The sequence below is a fragment of the Prunus avium genome, chromosome 1 (assembly GCF_965620075.1).
Source record: "Prunus avium chromosome 1, drPruAviu1.hap1.1, whole genome shotgun sequence".
Taxonomy (NCBI): domain Eukaryota; kingdom Viridiplantae; phylum Streptophyta; class Magnoliopsida; order Rosales; family Rosaceae; genus Prunus; species Prunus avium.
Window position 1 is genome coordinate 50,927,234 of NC_142284.1, and position 18,546 is coordinate 50,945,779.

Below are 18,546 nucleotides of genomic sequence, written 5' to 3' on the forward strand. Positions count from 1 at the left end.
CATGTACTATTCTATTCTTCGTTCATTGAATTCAGATATTTACTCAAAGTCTTGGGGAAAGAATAAAAGGGGTTCTTCGATCAATAAAGAGCGAGTTTTCCGTGCTTCTAAAATGCAAATAACAGCTCTCTTACAAATTGTCAAAAGAACTTGCAAACTTGGACTTCTTGTTACTCATCGGTCATGTATCTTCCCTATCGCATTCAAAAGAACCATCTAGGTCCTGTTTATTTTAATTAGCAACCTTTAAAATTACTGGTAGCAGTTGTAATTTGGGAACCTTTTCAGGCGTGGTTGGGGGAAAAGTTAGGGTTTTTATAGCAATTATGTTTTGTAGTATTTTGTTCATACCATGGTGCCACGTTCTTCTAAATGAACCCACAATTTTGAAAGAACAAAAAAAAAAAAACATTCTCATTTCTCAGGTGCTAGTGCTTTCTTTTTTTTTAGGTGTCATGTGAGTGCATAATTGCATAATGAATACGTGTTTCATACCAGACACTTCAACAGAAATGGGTGTCTACGAAGCCTCGTCCCATCCGAGAAAAGAGCCTCGCATTAAGTCGATTGATGTGCCATTACAAATGGGGTCCGTGTTTATGAAGTGCAGGAAGCAGATTTTCAACGAGCTTTGTTTGCTTGGCACTTGGCAGTGATGAAGTCACGAGAAACTGAAAATCTAGGAGATTGAATGCCTTCTGGGTCCTCTAATTCAGAAAAACTTACTTGCAATGGGGATGGCTATTCTTAACCAATAATACTATAACACGTGAAAAAATTATCCCACGTATCATTGCATTATTGGCAGAGGTATCAAAAAGTGCTATCCCAGTTGAATGAAATTCTTTCTCCCTCTAATTGCATGCTTGATCCCCTTGTCGCAAAATGATCTGAGAGAGAGAGAGAGAGAGAGAGAGAGAGAGAGAGAGAATACCACCCACTCCATTTCACTTAAGAGAATATATCAAAGACCAAACACAGTTTTTGTGCCACAGCATTTGTTACCGTAGTTTCATTGTAACATGTGCATCTCTCTACCTTGAAAGAATTTTCAATATCTACTACTACTACTACTTTCTTGACATTTAATCTGACAATTAAAACTGGCATATAACAAGCAATATGGAGGCAACAAAACTTTTCTTTAACATACAGGTTATACAAAGTCAGATGGTTTGATTATCTAGCTTCATAAACCGCGTCTGCGCTTTCGGAAATGTCTGAGAATGAAGCTGTCTGCGTATAGAGGATAGTTCTTCCTGATCAGCCCCTTGATGCACTTCCAGTATGAAAAGTCGACCAATGTTCCATCCTTTTGAACAATGAACAAACATCTTGAGCTTTCAAAATCAGGATGATAACCAACCTGTCAACCCAAAAAGAGAAAATTGCATCATTTTAGGAAATCCGGTTCACTTGTAAAACACTAATATCAGATACTTGAGAAAACCAAAAGGTGCTCATGTTTGACAAGGTATCGAATGCAGAAGAAGATTTCCATATTTGGTTTTCGAATTCAAACATGACTGCCTGATGTCAAGTGCCACCATTTTGGAAGCATGTTGTTGAGATCACACAACCTAATTTTCAACATTTCAGGATTCTAGGAGTGGATTAAAACGTCTTCGATCAACTAACTGTTCATTATATGTGTTCTGAACACCAGCAAGTAACAAGTAACAATTCTTACTTATCATTCACTGGTGAAGCTCATATCAGAAACAATACAGATAACTATATATCTAAAGGGAAGTAGACTGATTGAACCCCAACCCCATTCCACACTGGAGTGATGGAGCGTAAACACTCCCACACCGGAGTACCGGAGTGCCGGAGTGCTGGAGTTCAAAGGGGAAGCATTAGTAAAATGCATATCTGATGATGGAGGGCAAACATTACATGCATAAGCTACGCTAACACAAGCCCCAAGTTCATATAGACCAGTTGTTTGAAGGAAAAAAGAAAAAGATGGATATCAGAAAGAGTTGAATGATTCATACAAGATAAAAGTAGTAGAAATTCAAAAGCAATGCAGTCTGATCAATAGCAAAACAGAAACGATTGATATACACAGTTTAACTACACAAGTAACAGGCATATCCAAATAGCTAATACTTCTAAGTTTTTCTGGCTGTTAGTAGCCAAAATTCTCTTTTCTAATGTAAACAATAGTTATATGGATAAAATAAAACATGGGCAGGCAATCAAGCAAAACATTGGGACCAATATGGAAATATCCAATTATTAAATTTGGCACCAAAAAATTCATACCCAGAACAGTAAAATAAGCTAAATTAGAGAGAATTGAATAAAGGAAGAGACTTTACTGTGATATAATCAATCCCAGAACCGATCTTCTTCTGAGCTTCAGGGTGAAATGGAAGCAACCTCTCAAGAACAGTCTTCTCATGCTCAGGGCTCAATCTATCTCCGCTCTCGTATTTCCCAGAATGAAGTATCATCCTCACGAATCCGACCAGAGGAACCGTGTCTTCCAAAATCTTATCTTCCCAATCGACCCATTTCCCGTCTTCTCCTTCATCTTCATCCGAAATTCCATCCATGTCCTTCCCGGACGACACCACCGGCTTCCGAAGCAATCCCGGGTCGGGTCCCTGTGTTCTGGGCCTCCCGGTTCTGCTGCCCCCGTCCGCCCCGGTCTTCAGGGCACAGAGACGGGGCTGGAGCGCCGTCGTTTTGAAGAAAGGGAAGGATAGAGTTACCGGGCACGGGTTGAGAGTGAGGGAGTTTATCTGGTGGTGGACAAGTGGCGGTGATCTAGAGAGAGATGCCATGGCTGTGCCCTAGCTTCTACTAGCTTAAGCTCTGCTGTAAGTAATTCTGCTCTTTTAGTTATCAATTCTCATACTTTTTCTTCAAAGTTGAAGCCTTGAAGACCCATTAGCAGTCACAATCAACGCCTGTAGATGCTTAGCAGATAAAGAAGCAAAATGCTCGCTCGGTTCTCCACTCTCCACCTCTGCCTTCAATCCTGCCTGGGTTTGCTACCAGAAGCCCAAAGCCCAAAAGCCCAATTCTGAATTTTGGCTTGGGTCAACGGTCAATTGTTTGACCCTCCATCAGTGCCTAGGGATCACAATTTCGGAGACGACTTGAAAAGAACAAGAAATAATCGAGTATATAATACCTATAACATGATAAATATAGGTATAAATTACTTAAACATTAAATTTAGTTAAAACTTCATACTATATATGATCCTTGAAGCTTAATTTAAGTGAAAATAATTCATAAACAGGTTATACGTGTTATCTTATGTCACACATGCAAAATTGATAATCGTGTCGTGTTTGTGTTGACCTAATTCAACATGAACACCAATTTGACACTCTAGCAATCCCTCTGATCCACTATTCAACTCAGAAATTGAGCACCACCAAGCTTTCCCATCCCTTCCTTCTCCACATGACTCAAAATGTCTTTGTCGAAGAAGAGATTAAGAAGTTGAGGAGCAAGAGCGACAGGGTCTTCATGGATTAGACTCTCCGTCGCATATATATATCTACTCATCTATATACCAATTTCTGAGAATCTGCAAATATAGTTCTGAGAGGCAATGCAGGAAGTTGTCTGATATAAACAAGGCCCTCACTTGTTTGTATGGTTAGCTTTTTGGCATGACCATACTGATATGCATTTTGTTTGACTTTGATATGCATATAGGGCAGTACTTAATAAATAAGCAAGACCAAGCTTGGTTATTGACTTCAATTCAAGACCTCAAACCAGTTGGGAGCTCATTTTTCATTCCTCTATCTCTTGACCTCATGCTGTACAGCTTGTTACCTGAGAATTGAAATTTTCTTTCCTATTTAACAATTATCATGTCTCTATCACATCCTCATCTACAAATCTATTTCTGAGAATCTACCTATATTCTTCTCAGAACTAATGCAGGAAGTTGTCTTAATAAATAAGCAAAACCAAGCTACCAAAAAAAACAATGATATGTTGACTTTCATAAAATATTGCACCCAATAATAAATCAGGAAACCCAAATTTCAACTAGAAAGAATTAGCTACAGCCCGCTAACAGCCAGGGGAATGTAGAACCCAGTACAATCATTTTGAAGTGTCATGCAAACAATGACAATAAAAAATTTCAGCTTTGAATCTTTCTTGATTGCTCATCTGCCAAAAGTCAACTCATTCAACCTCTCAATAAGACACATGATACTATATATTCTCATTATTCTCGAAAGGAATAGCAATGAAAAGCAATATGTCTGGTGGTCTTTCTTTCTTCTTGGTATTGCTATCGTTATTGAGTTCAGCCAAACCTGATGGAAGTCAGGACAAATGTCAAATAACCCAACAGATAACTGCAAGAGTTGGTTGTGTCATTGATCACAGCTCTCGAGTGGGAAAAGAACAGAAAGTAGCCATGGAAATGGCTATCCAAGATCTTTCTAAGTCAATCTGCGCTAGAGTGGATTTACACCTGAAAGATTCACAAGGGAACTCAGCTCGAGCAACAGCTGCAGGTAAAGTTGTATCTACACTTCTAAACTGTCATATTTGCATGCCAGTTTCAGCAAACTTTGGTTACTTCGCTCTGAAATGAAAAAGTATTTTTGTTTTGCAGCAATCAGTCTCCTCAGTAGCAAACAAGTTGTAGCCATCATCGGAACACTGACCATGCAAGAAGCAGCTCTACTCTCTGAGATTGAAAATAGTTTTCCCATCATATCCCTTACTTCCACCGCCACGAGCCCACCATCAGAGTCACTTCAATGGCCAATTTCCATCCAAATAGCTAACAACATTGCCTTCCATACGCAATGCGTTGCGGCCTTAGTTGGTCATTTCCAATGGCGAAAGGTGACTGCAGTTTACGAGCACAATAATGAATTTTCCTCTCATTTAGGGATCATAACTCTCCTCTCTGATTCACTTAGATTAGTCAACTCAGATATTGAACACTACCAAGCTTTCCCATTCTTGCCTTCTGTCTCAAACCCGGAGGCCCTTGTTGAAGAAGAGCTTAAGAAGTTGAGAAGCAAGAGCAATAGGGTCTTCATAGTCATGCAGTTCTCTTTGCAGTCAGCTGTCATTTTCTTTGAAAAGGCAAAGCAGCTGGGCATGATGGACAAAGGCTATGTGTGGATTGTCACATATGAGATTGCAAACCTTCTTGATTCTGTTGACACTTCTGTCAAGTATAACATGCAAGGTGTCATTGGTATTAAAACTCACTTTGCAGAAACCTCATTCAAGCAGTTCAAAACCAGATTTCGCAGGATATATGGACTACTGTACCCTGAAGAAGAAGAAAATTCTAGTCCTAGTATCTTCGCTCTCCGAGCTTATGATGCAATTTGGGCCACTGGTCGAGCCCTTAAAATATTGCAACAGGGAAATGTTACCTCAAAAGAACTGTCTCAAAAAATCCTGTCGACTGCTTTCCAAGGTCAGAGTGGCATGATAGAGTTCAAAAATGGAATGCTATCACAACCACCAACCTTTCAAATCATTAATGTGATTGGCAGAAGCTACAGAGAGATGGCATTCTGGTCACCAAGATACGGTTTCTCAGAGAACTTGATGAAACATACTGATATGAATGCTTTTGCTGAAGTTTTGGGTCCAATCTATTGGCCTGGTGGATTACAGACAACCCCAAAGGGATGGACACCTGTTGATGTAGATAGACCCTTAAAGATAGGGATTCCTGCGATGGGTGCATTCACGCAGTTTGTGAACGTAAGATATGACCCGGACACGAATGAGACAGACATCTCAGGATTTTCAATTGATGTGTTTGAAGCAGCTGTCAAACATCTCCCTTATCAGTTGCCTTACGAGTTTGTGCCCTTCAATGGCTCATATGATGAGATGGTGGAACTGGTCTCCAATAAGGTAGAGATTCTTTATCTTCTGCACTAATTCCATTCCTAAGATGACAACCATTTGCAACATTGAAGTGTCTTGGCTTTGTGTACTAATGCTGTTTATGCAGTGCTCAATTCTATACACACTGATGACCATTTTACTCTATGTAAAAAATAGAGCTTGGATGCAGCTGTTGGTGATATAGAAGTCATAGCAGATCGGTACCATTATGTTGAATTCACACAGCCATACATAAGTTCTGGGCTGGAGATGGTAGTCACTGTGAAGCCAGATAAGCTGAAGGAAACAGAGATGTTGGTGTGGCCTTTCACCAGAGAAATGTGGTTCCTCCTGTTTGTTACACACCTTTCTGTATGCTTGGTCGCCTGCTTAATGGAAATTGTACATGGACGTAGCTTAGAGGACATTGGAGCCTTTTGGTTCTGCATTGATTGCCTGTTATTTGCGCCAAGTAAGTACTCATAAAAACTACAGAAATCATACTGCTAGTGCTTGTCACCTTACTGGCACCCTCTATAACATACAGCCTCATATGATCTCCTACATTTGTACAATATGCAGGAGAACAATTTAAGAACCCTTGGGCTCGGTTGCTGCTGGCTCCATGGCTATTGGCGATTGTAGTTGTAACAGCTACTTTCACTGCAAGCCTCTCCTCCATGATGACCGTCTCTCGAGTCCAACCATCTGTGCTTGATATTGAAACACTAAAGATGACAAATGCAACTGTTGGTTGCAATGGAAACTCTTTTATTGTGAGGTACTTGATTAATGTCTTAGAGTTTAGACCAGAAAATATCAAGAGTATTGCCTCCATAAGTGACTACCCAGAGGCCTTTGAGAGGAAGGATATTACAGCAGCTTTCTTTGTTTCTCCCCATGCTAAAGTCTTCCTTGCAAAATACTGCAACGCTGGCTTTACCAAAACAGGATCGGTGTACAAGCCTAGCGGTTTTGGATTTGTAAGTTTCTCCCCTTCCTCTGCATTTCTTTAAGTAGTGTAGTCCATGTATTTTGTTTATAAGATAATGTTGCATTTCTCATTCTCTGCTGCAGGTTTTTCAAAAGGGTTCGCCTCTGGCTATTGACATCTCAGAGGCAATGTTAGAGGCAACTGAGAGTGGACAAGTGGAAAAGTTAGAAAAACAAATGCTCTCCTCTTATAATTGCTCCTCTCCAATAAACTCAAACAATGGTTCAATAGGTCCTGAACCTTTCTCTGGCCTATTTCTAATAGCAGGTTTTGCTTGTGCATTGGCATTTTTGGTAACAATTGTGCGTTTAGTGCGTGAGCATTGGAGGAATTTTCTTCCTGGAAACGTGCTTGTGGAAGTTGAGCTGCAACCCAACCCTGTTAATTAACACAAGAGTTTGGAGATGGGATTTTACATAGCTGTGTGCTGTGAGAATAATCACTTTTAGGATTGTCGTGAGAATTGTCACTCCTAGTAGCTCTGTGAAGAAAAGCAGTTAAAGTATTTGAAAAATTGTATTTAAAAGTGCCATAAGTATATGAGAAGTTGAGCATTGGATAATTTCAATTTCCAAAGGGTTGTGGCTGTGTATGATGGCTAAAATGAACATTATACTTGAGAAGAATCTTGCATCCGTAAAGAAGACAAATTATACAACCCTTATTTTATTTTTCTAAAACATAAAAACAGGCTAAACAAATTGCTTTGGTGAGGAACAACTAAACAAATCCAAGGAATTGGATTTTTTTTTTTCTTCATTAAAATCCAAATTCAAGCCAAGCTTCCTAACTGGTCGTATGACATGTCTCTATCACATATACATCTACTCATCTACATATATATTTCTCAGAAGTATGCAGGAAGTTGTCTGATACAGACCGACAGAGGTCACCATTTGTGTTGAATTCTTGGTTCTGACTTAAACTGAAGACCTCAAAAATGTCTGGAGCTATGTACATTTGGGGGAGGCGTTTTTGACGGGCCAACCTACAAAGTCCCCACCTGGCCAATTTTTCAACTCAGCTAGCTTCGAGGAAAACAAAGATATGTTTGGTGCTGACTTAAATTAAATATATAATGGGTTAAATTTCAGAGAGACTGGCCAACCTACAAAGTCCAGAAACAGAGAAGCATTCTTTTATTAGTGAATAAATGTCTAGCAGTCTCTCTTTCTACTTGGTTTTGCTGTTGTTGGTGGGTTCAGCCAAGGCTAGTGGAAGAGGGAATAAATGTCAAATGACTCAACAGACAATTGCAGGAATAGGTTTTGTTGTTGATTACGGCTCTCGTGTGGGCAAGGAACAGAAAATAGCCATGAAAATGGCTATCCAAGACCTTTTCCACTCAACCTGCACTAGATTGGATTTGCACCTTAAAGATTCACAAGGCAATTCAGCCGGAGCAATAGCTGGTGGTAAAGTCATATACTTAATGTCACAAACTGATATAAACGTTAGTCGTTTAATGCTCTTGAATTTGCATGCCAATATCATCAAAATTTGGTTAGTTGGGTCTAAATATGGACGTGTATGTTTGTTTTGCAGCAATCAATCTGCTCAATAGCAAACAAGTTGTAGCCATAATTGGAACACTGGCCATGCAGGAAGCAGCTCTAGTTTCTGAGATTGATCATAATACCACCAAAATGTTTCCCCCCATCATATCACTTCCTTCCACTACCATAAGCCCACCAACTAAGTCTCTTCAATGGCCAAATTTCTTCCAATTAGCTAACGATATCCGCTTCCATAAGCAATGCGTTGCAGCCTTAGTTGGTCATTTCCAATGGCGAAAGGTGACTGCAATTTACGAGCACAAAAATGAACTTTCCTCCTCTTCTGCAATCATGATTAGTATCCTCTCTGATTCACTTAGATTAGTCAACTCAGAGATTGAGCACTACAGAGCTTTCCCATCCCTTTCTTCTCTCTCTGACCCAGATGGCTTCGTTGACAAGGAACTTAAGAAGTTGAGAAGCAAGAGCAACCGGGTTTTTATAGTCATGCAGTTTTCTTTACAGTCAGCTGTCCTTCTCTTTGAAAAGGCAAAGCAATTGGGCATGATGGACAAAGGCCATGTATGGATTGTAACAGATGAGATTGCAAGCCTTCTTGATTCTGTTGATTCTTCTATCAAATACAACATGCAGGGTGTTGTTGGTATTAAAACCAACTTCATAGAAACTACAAAGACTTTCAGACGGTTCAAAACCAGATTTCGCAGAATATACGGACTACAATACCTTGAAGAAGAAGAAAATTTTAGTCCTAGTATCTTTGCTCTTCGAGCTTATGACACAATTTGGGCTATTGCTGGAGCCATGAAAAATGTTACCACAAAAGAGTTGTCTCAAAAAATTGCGTCCACTTCTTTCCAAGGTCTAAGTGGCATGATAGAATTCAAAAATAGCATGCTATCACAACCTCCAACCTTTCAAATCATTAATGTTGTTGGCAAAAGCTACAGAGAGATAGCATTCTGGTCACCAAGATTTGGTTTCTCAGAGAGCTTGATCAAGCACAGTGACATGAAAGAGAGGATTGAGAATGGTTCTATTCAAGTTTTGGGTCCAATCTATTGGCCGGGTGGCTTGCTAGCAACCCCAAAGGGGTGGATACCAGTTGAAGGGGAAAGACCCTTAAAGATTGGGATCCCTGCAAGGGGTGCCTTCAATCAATTTGTGAAAGTAAGCTATGATCAGGAGAGGAATGAGACACAAATATCTGGATTTTCAATTGATGTTTTTGAAGCAGCAGTCAAACATCTCCCTTATCAATTGCCTTATGTGTTTGTTCCCTTCAATGGCTCATATGATGAATTGGTGCAACAGGTCTACTACAAGGTAGAAATTCTTCTTCTTTTGAACTGTAATTGACCTTATTATAGCATGACAATTTGATTCTTTGTACAATAGGGCTTGGATGCAGCTGTTGGTGATATAGAAGTCGTAGCTGATCGGTATCATTTTGTTGAATTCTCACAGCCATATGTGAGCTCTGGAATTGTGATGGTAGTCACTGTAAAGCCAGATAAGCTGAAGGAAAAATGGATGTTCATGAAGACCTTCACCAAAAGCATGTGGTTCCTCATGATTGTGGCGCACCTTTCTGTATGCTTTGTCGTCTGGTTAATTGAAAATGAACATGGAGACAACCTTGAACTAAAGGGCATTGGGGCCATCCTTTGGTTCTCTGTCACTGTCCTGTTCTTTGCACAGAGTAAGTACTGAATCCCAAAAGCTTACGCGGACGGACAGTGTATATCAAGCTAACATCCTAGATGTCGATCTAAAATATGCAGGAGAACGAGTTCAGAACAATTGGGCTCGGTTGGTGCTGGCTCCATGGTTAGTGGTGATTCTAGTTGTGACAGCTACTTTCACTGCAAGCCTCACCTCCATGATGACCGTCTCTCGAGTTCAGCCGTCTGTGCTTGATATTGAAACACTTAAGAGAACAAATGCAACTGTTGGGTGTAATATTAATTCTTTTATTGTTAGATACTTGATTAATGTTTTAGAATTCAGACCAGAAAATATCAAAAGTATTGCCACAATAAGTGACTACCCAAATGCCTTTGAGAGGAAAGATATTGCTGCAGCTTTCTTTGTTGCTCCCCATGCTAAAGTCTTCCTTGCAAAGTACTGCAAGGGATATATCAAATCAGGACCAGTTTACAAGCCTAGCGGCTTTGCATTTGTGAGTATCTCTCCTTCCTTATGTTTAATTTGTTAACCAATCTTTAATAAATAAAACTATTGTAAGGTTGATCCACAAGCAAAATAGACTTACACATGAGTTCCATCTACGCGAGATATGCAATCCATAATACGATCAATAAATACGATACACACGTAGAATGAGAATCGTTTATGTAAACATGTCATATTTTACAAAACATTACTCATTTTCAATCACCTCTAAACTTATCTAATTCCTGCACTCTTCATTAAATGTTTCAGGTTTTTCCGAAGGGTTCTCCTTTGGCTTTTGACATATCGGAGGCAATCCTAGAGACCAATGAGAGAGGACAAGTGGAACAACTAGAAAAACAAATGCTCTCCTCTTATAATTGCTCCTCTTCAATCAAGTTGGAGAATGAAGATTCCATAGGTCCTGGGCCTTTCTCTGGCCTCTTCTTAATTTCGGGTTTCGTTTGTGCATCTGCATTTTTCGTCACAGTTGTGCGTATAGCGGGTAGGCACATGCAGAACTTGAGCTGCATACGAGCAATGTTGATCAACACAAGAATTTGGAGATGGGCTTCTATATCCTTAGCCATGAGCTGCAGAAAATCTAAAAGCCAGTGCTCCACAAGAAGCTCGATGGTGAAGCCAAACAGCCAAGGAGAAAAGCTTGATGAGGTAGAACACAATTCAATGAGTACTGGAATGGTAATTATTACTCAACACTGAAATTAGTTTTACAATTTGAATGTTGCAAAATCAAATTCTTCCATGAAGAACTGTAAATACAAAGAACTTAACTTGTATATACTAGAAGATTCAATGAAGGAACGTTGTGTATAGTTTTAACCTTTCTGATGCAATTCAAATTTTCTCAGCAATTACTATTAGTCAAGTCCAAGTCCTAATAATTGACCACACTTTTGGAGTTTACATTTAATTGTCTAACGAAAAGGATTCGAAGTTAGAACCTCTTGCAATATTAAGATGAGAAAATTGCAAAGAAAATGATTTGGATTTTCTAAGGTTTTCTTAGGGCTGTTGGCTCTTTTTGCAACAATAATCAAAGAATTTTCTAAGTGATCAAAGGGCAATGTAATGGCTAAAACTGGCGAAGTTGGTGCATGCACTATTTTTTAGGGAGTTTAACTAAAATACCTAAAATGAGGGCTGAAATTATAAAAATACCCAACACCCAAAACACTTTATAAACATACCCAAAATTCATCATTACACACACTCAAAACCCATTTATAAACATACCCAAAATCCATCATTACACACATACCCAAAACCCATTTTGGGTATGTTTCTATGTTTAAATAGTTCTTGGGTATTTTTATAAATACATGTCTAGGATTGAGTATTTTTTATAAATATCTATATTTTTTATGAGTGATAAACTATAGACCACCTTTCAAGGAACTTTTCTCTTTTAATTACCCAATGGGCATACAAAGTGAGAATTCCTTGCACTTTGAGGAGGAAGGAAAAAATAAACCAATTGAGTGGCTGGCTCTAACAATTAGAATCATGATTAAATGCACAAAATGGTAATGATTTTTTTAATTTCTAAACAGTCCAATCATAATCCAACGGTCATGATCAAACTAATCATACTCCCCCACACGATCCCCTCGTGACGCACACGTTTCAGCGCCTTGACCCGGGGACCACGAAAAGTTGATCAAACCACGGGTCACCTAAATCCAAATCCCAAAACGCAGACCGGCACAAACTAACACGACACGGTCCCAGCAAGTCCAGGCTCGAAACGTAAGTCTCACGCACCGGATCGAAACCGTACAGTACAGCCAATTCAGATTCACAACCCTCTTTGCTTGTTAAATTTGCAATGTATAGATCTCCGCCGACACAGCCATCCACCAATACAGTGTCCTTTTTTGTCTCTCTCTCTCCTCTTTCTTTCTCTCTCTAAAAAGTCAGAAATGAAAATTAATTAAATAAAAAAATTGCCTCCAAGATTCCAGTTCATGCGAGGAAAACGATGGCGTCGATTGCACTCCATTCCCTAGAAAGCCAAAAAAGCAAAACAGATTAACATTTTTAATTAAATTTTTAATTTTCCATTTTTAATTATCCAGCCAAGCATATAAATAGAGATTTTATTTACATATACTACGCATATGCCAGTGCATACTTCCAAGTATCCTTTTGCTTGGACTCTTACTCTGTCATTTTCGCAAACACTTGGCTCGCCAGATCTCTCCTCGAATTCTTGCAGCCGAAGCTTCTTCATTTCGTCGCTGAAATGCTTCACGGATTGAGGTTTTGATCTGGCTTTTTGGCTCCTCGGGGTTGATTTGATCGGGTTTGTTGTTGGAGAAATGGACGGCGGCGATGGGACGATGAGGCTCGGCGCTCTCAACTTGAAGCCGGATCGGGTCGGCGGCCTCGATTCGGGTCCCGACGTGTCGGTTTCGTCGCCGGTGACGAGGCAGAAGGCGGCGGCGGCGAAGCAGTTCATTGAGAATCACTACAAGAACTATCTACAAGGACTACAGGATCGCAAAGAGAGGTAGTTTCTGATTCGTTTCCAGGTTTTCGATTGATTTTTGCTCAAATTGTGATCTAATTTTGATAGTGCCAGCTTGTTTAGCACTTTAGCTGTGTGTGTTTACCATTTGTATCACTTTGAAGGTTCCAGGTTCGTCTTAATTTGGTGCATAGAGTTCTGCTACTATATACGCATTGTGTTGTGTTATATGTGCTGCAGTTGTGTCCATGCTCAATTTTAAATTCCTTCAAATTTTTCCTTTTAATCATAGTTTCCCTTTTTTTTTGCTATTTACGGTTTCTGTTTGGTAATTAGGAAACTTCAGCTGTGAACTTTAATTTCCATTGTTCTCATTTATGGTTCGGTTCCAGTAAATAGCCAAGTGCAATAATATATTGAGCAATGTTGCTGTGAATGCTGTGAGAAAGACTATTTAGCTTGGGCAGACCTTTCTTGTGAATAATTTTGTAACTCAACTCAATTACATATTTCTCTGTTTTAGACGCCGAGCACTTCAAAGGAAAGCACAAGAAGATCAGATACCAACTGAGGAACAAGAAGAGATGATGAGGATATTGGAACGCAGAGAAACAGAATACATGAGGCTGCAAAGACGTAAAATCGGAATTGATGATTTTGAGCAATTAACTGTCATTGGTAAAGGGGCATTTGGTGAGGTATGTAAAAACATCGAGTTACTTCACTTCACAGAGCTTTTTGGTTTTCCCTTATAAACACACGTACATGGTATTTTTCTGTCCAGTTTTCATTACAAAAATTTTTATATTCAGTTCAGATAGCTCTTGTATTAGCTTTATGGACCATGTGAAGACCCTTGACGTAGCTTTGATAGTATTATGTATATTATAGAATTATGGTTTTAGTTCTGTTGATCATATAGATATGGAAATGGGATATACGTTGTAAAATATAAAATATGACACTCATCTCTTAAGTGTTTAACAAACGCAGGTAAGGTTATGTCGTGCTAAAGGTACAGGAGAGATTTATGCCATGAAGAAATTGAAGAAATCTGAGATGCTTAGCCGAGGACAGGTGACAATATTCTAATTAAATAACTTTAGGTTATGTCCTGATACTGCACTATGTACCGTATCATTGTGCATCATGATATATTGTTAATAATTCTAATACATTTTATTTCCGCCTTTTAGGTTGAGCATGTGCGTTCTGAGAGGAACTTACTTGCGGAGGTTGATAGCCGGTGCATTGTAAAACTTCATTATTCATTTCAAGATTCTGATTTCTTATACCTTATCATGGAGTACTTACCTGGTGGTGATATTATGACATTATTGATGAGAGAAGATACTCTTTCCGAAGATGTTGCACGTTTTTACATAGCAGAGAGTATTCTGGCTATTCACTCAATCCATCAACACAACTACATTCATAGGTATGACAATTGTGCACCAATTCAGTTTTTTTATTTTTTATGAATAGCAACAAATTTTATTTTCTTTCCTTTTTATTTTATTTTATTTTATAAATGAATAGTATCTTTTAGTTCAATATAAAGATGATTTGGATGTTGTACACATTTGAGTTTCCTTGCTGGTTCTTCTCGAAAAACATATTCATGGACACAAAAGGCACGTACGCGCGCGCACACACACACACACGAAAACACGTGTAATTTTGAAAATGTACTTGTTTCGAAGTAAAAGGATGTAAACTTATATGTGCTGTGACTGGGTTCTTTTTACAGGGACATAAAACCAGATAACCTGATACTGGATAAAAATGGCCATTTGAAGCTTTCAGATTTTGGCTTGTGTAAACCTCTGGATGACAAGTATTCTACACTGTTACTGGAAAATGATGATTTAACCTCCCAGGAATCCATATCTGAAACTGAAGGACAATCTGGCTGTGATAAGGTTCCTTGGTTGATGCCAAAAGAACAATTACAACAATGGAAACGTAATCGTCGTGCCCTGGTAATATTTATCCCATTTTCTTATCAACTCTTCCTCAAATCTTCAAATCCTCATCCAAAATATTAGATTTAGTATCCATGCATATCAAGCAGTGATGTCCTTTCTTACCTAGATTATTGGAAATTTGAAATTTCGAACTTCTTAATTTTGTAGTTGTTGAGTGATTAATTTGTACATGTTGTGAGTTACAAAGACAATCCATTTTGTTCAGGCTTATTCAACCGTTGGAACTCTTGACTATATGGCACCTGAGGTGTTGCTCAAGAAAGGATATGGAATAGAGTGCGATTGGTGGTCCCTAGGGGCAATCATGTATGAGATGCTTGTAGGCTATCCTCCCTTCTGCTCCGATGACCCAAGGATCACATGCCGCAAGGTAATATCATCATGGTTGTCTCTCGTAGATGTTTGACGCAATCCTTTGTAATTGCAGAGTAGATAACATTACCCTTTTTTTTTTTCTTTTTTTTTTCTTTTTTTTTGTAGATAATCAATTGGAGAACATGCCTGAAATTTCCTGACGAACCAAAAATTTCGGATGAGGCAAAGGATCTGATCTGTCACTTGTTATGTGACGTTGAATCAAGGCTTGGGACACATGGAGCAGAAGAAATTAAGGTAACCAGGTTTCAAAGAATTAATGATGTTCTTTACAAGTATGTTAAAACTTCAGAAAACTACTGTTTTTGTGATAGTAGTGACTGTACATAAGAAATTAAAGTTCCAGATAACCATATGCTTCTTCTTAAAAAAATTTAACTCATACATGTTAGCGCAGTTAGCACAATGTTGTAATATATCATTGTTCGATGTTTGTTCACTTAAAAGCTAATGTTTTCTCAGGCCCATCCATGGTTCAGATGTGTTCAGTGGGACAGGCTGTATGAAATCGAAGCTGCATATAAACCTACAGTCATTGGAGACTTGGACACTCAGAATTTTGAAAAGTTTCCTGAAGTGAGTTAATTGAAAATCAATGAGTTGGAATCTGTTATCTTTATAGTGGGAAAGCATTTATTCGAATGAAAAAGGGTGATATTCTCGCAAATAGTATTTTTTTAATAGCCCTTGGTACTATCTTTTTGGGTCCGCACTTCTATCTTTAAGCATATTTTTCGCTAAATCAAAGCCAAATCATGTTGATGGTAGTTGCCATCTTATTGTTAATTTTTTCCCCCTTTTTTCCCTATTATAGGTAGAGGGCCCGCCATCTACAATGCCAACAGTGGGACCTTGGCGGAAGGTAATGACTTCATGTTCTCTCCTATTTATTTAAGTTTATGTGTGAAGCTTGTGCAATTGTTCTAATATTAGATCTAATGTGATATCTTTTGCTTGTTTGGTGTTGCAGATGTTAACGTCGAAAGATACCAATTTCATTGGATACACTTTTAAGAAATCAGATGTCCTCAGATCACTTGAAAGTTCAGGTCTGCTGCTTCTACAGTTAGATAGCTTTCCTTATCAATTTTGATGCTAGTTCTCATTACACGTCTGACCATATTAGCATATGATCTGAAATTACAAATGAAGAGAGCTCTATACGATAAAGAATTCGGACATGAGCATGGATCATATCTTATATTCTTCACGCCTCTTGCAAATATTGTTCCTAGACTTAAAATTTGGGCATGCTTTGTAGGTACAGACATGAGATCAAATAGTTCTGCAAAGGCCCCTTCTCTGATTTCCTTATTAGGTATGTTTATTAATTTTTTACAAGCACAAGCTGGCAACCAGCAGCTGGCTTCATTTTACCTTTACCTTTTCTGCTTCCTGCTAATGCAGGTAGAATTGACTTGCAAGAAACTGCGATACCAGAGGGAGATCAGAAGCAGGAAATTTAAGTATTGTAAAGGACCGAGAATTATTATTTACCTTTGGCGCGTAATCTGCAATAGAAGCCGTCGATATGCAAGATCAGATTTGGCATGCAAGATTTGTTGTAAACATGAAGACATGAATAAAGAGGTCAGCTCAAAGTTGATATGATCTTGGGTGGTATTCATTATCACTCCACCCCAAATACGCCTTGATCTATAACTGCTGCTGTAAAAACCATCATTCTTAAATTCAACCTTACCCTCCCTCCTATGTTTCCTGAGTTTTTTTGTTATAACATATGTATTCCCTTATTTTTAGTACAAGGAAAATTTGTACATTAGTTATACCAACATCTTATTCAGTTTTGTCTATCAGAGTGGATACATCATCGAAATATCTATTACATTATGGATGCTTTGGATTTGAATTTTTTCTTTTCTTTCTTTTGTCCTGAATTTGAATTTGAATTTACAAAGTGGCTGAGAAGAAAAAAGGAATGTACTTATATCCACTTGTTCTGGCGGAAAAAAAACACATCACTTATCTACTTGTTCACCAATTGTTAAACTACACGTGGCACCAATAAACTTTGATACATGCATCTCCGAACCCTCCATGTAATTTACTTCTACTCGAGTTTTCGTGTTCCATTTCCCCTCCAATGTTATCAAAGTGGTGACGAAATGAAGTTGCTTTTAATTGTAATGATGTAAAGCAGAAGTTCTCATCCAATAAATATACTAGAATGCAGAATTTGGATAGATATTCATTGTACCTGATGCAGTGATCTGACTCTGACTAGCTCGATTATCTCCCAAATTATTTTGTATGATCAAGATAGCAGCTCAATTATGCGGACCCACTCAAGATATTTTCTTAGCCGATCACATCTTTCACAATTTTTTAAATTCCTATTTTCTTTCTCTATATTTTGTCTATAATTTGTTTTCTGATATTATCTTCAATGTTTTACACCTAAAAACACATTATAGAATGGTATTGTAGTACAGTCACATAGTAATTTATACACGTGTTATAATATGGATGGACGATATAATAAATATTCACTTATATTATAACATGTGATCGTACTATTGTACTTCACTATAATTATTCAACACAAAGAATCAATTTTAAAATATTTTTCTTTCGCCAGTAAGATATAACTTAGTTGGTTGAGCACTTCCAGCTCTACATATGTGAACAAAGGTTTAAAATCCTCAAATATCCATTAAATATTTACGTAAACCCCCTAAACAAAAAAAGTTTTTCTTTCCTTTTCCTTAAACGAACAAAAAAAAAAGGAATTCATTATTTGGTGAGGCAGAACTATCAATAAAGTGACAACATCTCTTTTATCTCGACAGGTCCTTTTCTTCTATATTTCGAAATCTTTAATAAATTACAGTGATTTCATTGGACCTCACCAAATTCAGATACTTCAATATTAAAAAAATTGTTTTTATTAATTAATATCTTGTACCTCTACACTGAAATTACAAGGAAGAAAAGAAATATCAAAGACGAAAACGGCACGAAAGGGGTCGGGCCACCAACCCGACCCGAAAGTGAAAAGAGCGCGCGAAGAGGCGAAGCAGGTGACAGTTAAAGGGCGGTGCCACGTAACCCAAAGCCGAAGGCGAAAGACAGGAGATATTTTGGAGGCTCCAATAAATATCTTGGCATCGCCACAGCGCCCATCAAAACCTG

At 38.3% G+C, this 18,546-nt stretch overlaps 4 protein-coding genes across 4 annotated transcripts; 3 read left to right on the forward strand and 1 right to left on the reverse strand.

The window, feature by feature from the left end:
• Positions 1–924: 924 nt before the first annotated feature.
• Positions 925–2,930, reverse strand: LOC110761994 (DCL-like protein). Its single transcript, XM_021964588.2, has 2 exons — positions 2,328–2,930; positions 925–1,366 (listed from the first exon to the last, which is right to left on the reverse strand). The coding sequence occupies exons 1-2, from the start codon at positions 2,793–2,795 to the stop codon at positions 1,190–1,192; spliced, it is 645 nt and encodes a 214-aa protein (XP_021820280.1). The 5' UTR covers positions 2,796–2,930; the 3' UTR covers positions 925–1,189.
• A 1,313-nt stretch (positions 2,931–4,243) lies between these two features.
• LOC110761996 (glutamate receptor 2.7-like) lies at positions 4,244–7,398 on the forward strand. Its single transcript, XM_021964590.2, has 5 exons — positions 4,244–4,505; positions 4,607–5,880; positions 6,031–6,325; positions 6,436–6,836; positions 6,931–7,398. The coding sequence occupies exons 1-5, from the start codon at positions 4,244–4,246 to the stop codon at positions 7,234–7,236; spliced, it is 2,538 nt and encodes an 845-aa protein (XP_021820282.2). The 3' UTR covers positions 7,237–7,398.
• A 566-nt stretch (positions 7,399–7,964) lies between these two features.
• LOC110761911 (glutamate receptor 2.6-like) lies at positions 7,965–11,355 on the forward strand. Its single transcript, XM_021964495.2, has 5 exons — positions 7,965–8,262; positions 8,393–9,690; positions 9,763–10,066; positions 10,149–10,546; positions 10,810–11,355. The coding sequence occupies exons 1-5, from the start codon at positions 8,001–8,003 to the stop codon at positions 11,260–11,262; spliced, it is 2,715 nt and encodes a 904-aa protein (XP_021820187.2). The 5' UTR covers positions 7,965–8,000; the 3' UTR covers positions 11,263–11,355.
• A 1,168-nt stretch (positions 11,356–12,523) lies between these two features.
• LOC110761997 (Protein kinase family protein) lies at positions 12,524–17,263 on the forward strand. Its single transcript, XM_021964591.2, has 12 exons — positions 12,524–13,072; positions 13,554–13,728; positions 14,024–14,107; positions 14,227–14,468; positions 14,781–15,012; positions 15,224–15,388; positions 15,499–15,630; positions 15,856–15,969; positions 16,208–16,255; positions 16,364–16,442; positions 16,655–16,711; positions 16,801–17,263. Exons 1-12 carry the CDS (start codon positions 12,882–12,884, stop codon positions 16,857–16,859), a joined length of 1,578 nt encoding a protein of 525 aa, XP_021820283.1. The 5' UTR covers positions 12,524–12,881; the 3' UTR covers positions 16,860–17,263.
• Positions 17,264–18,546: the final 1,283 nt, after the last annotated feature.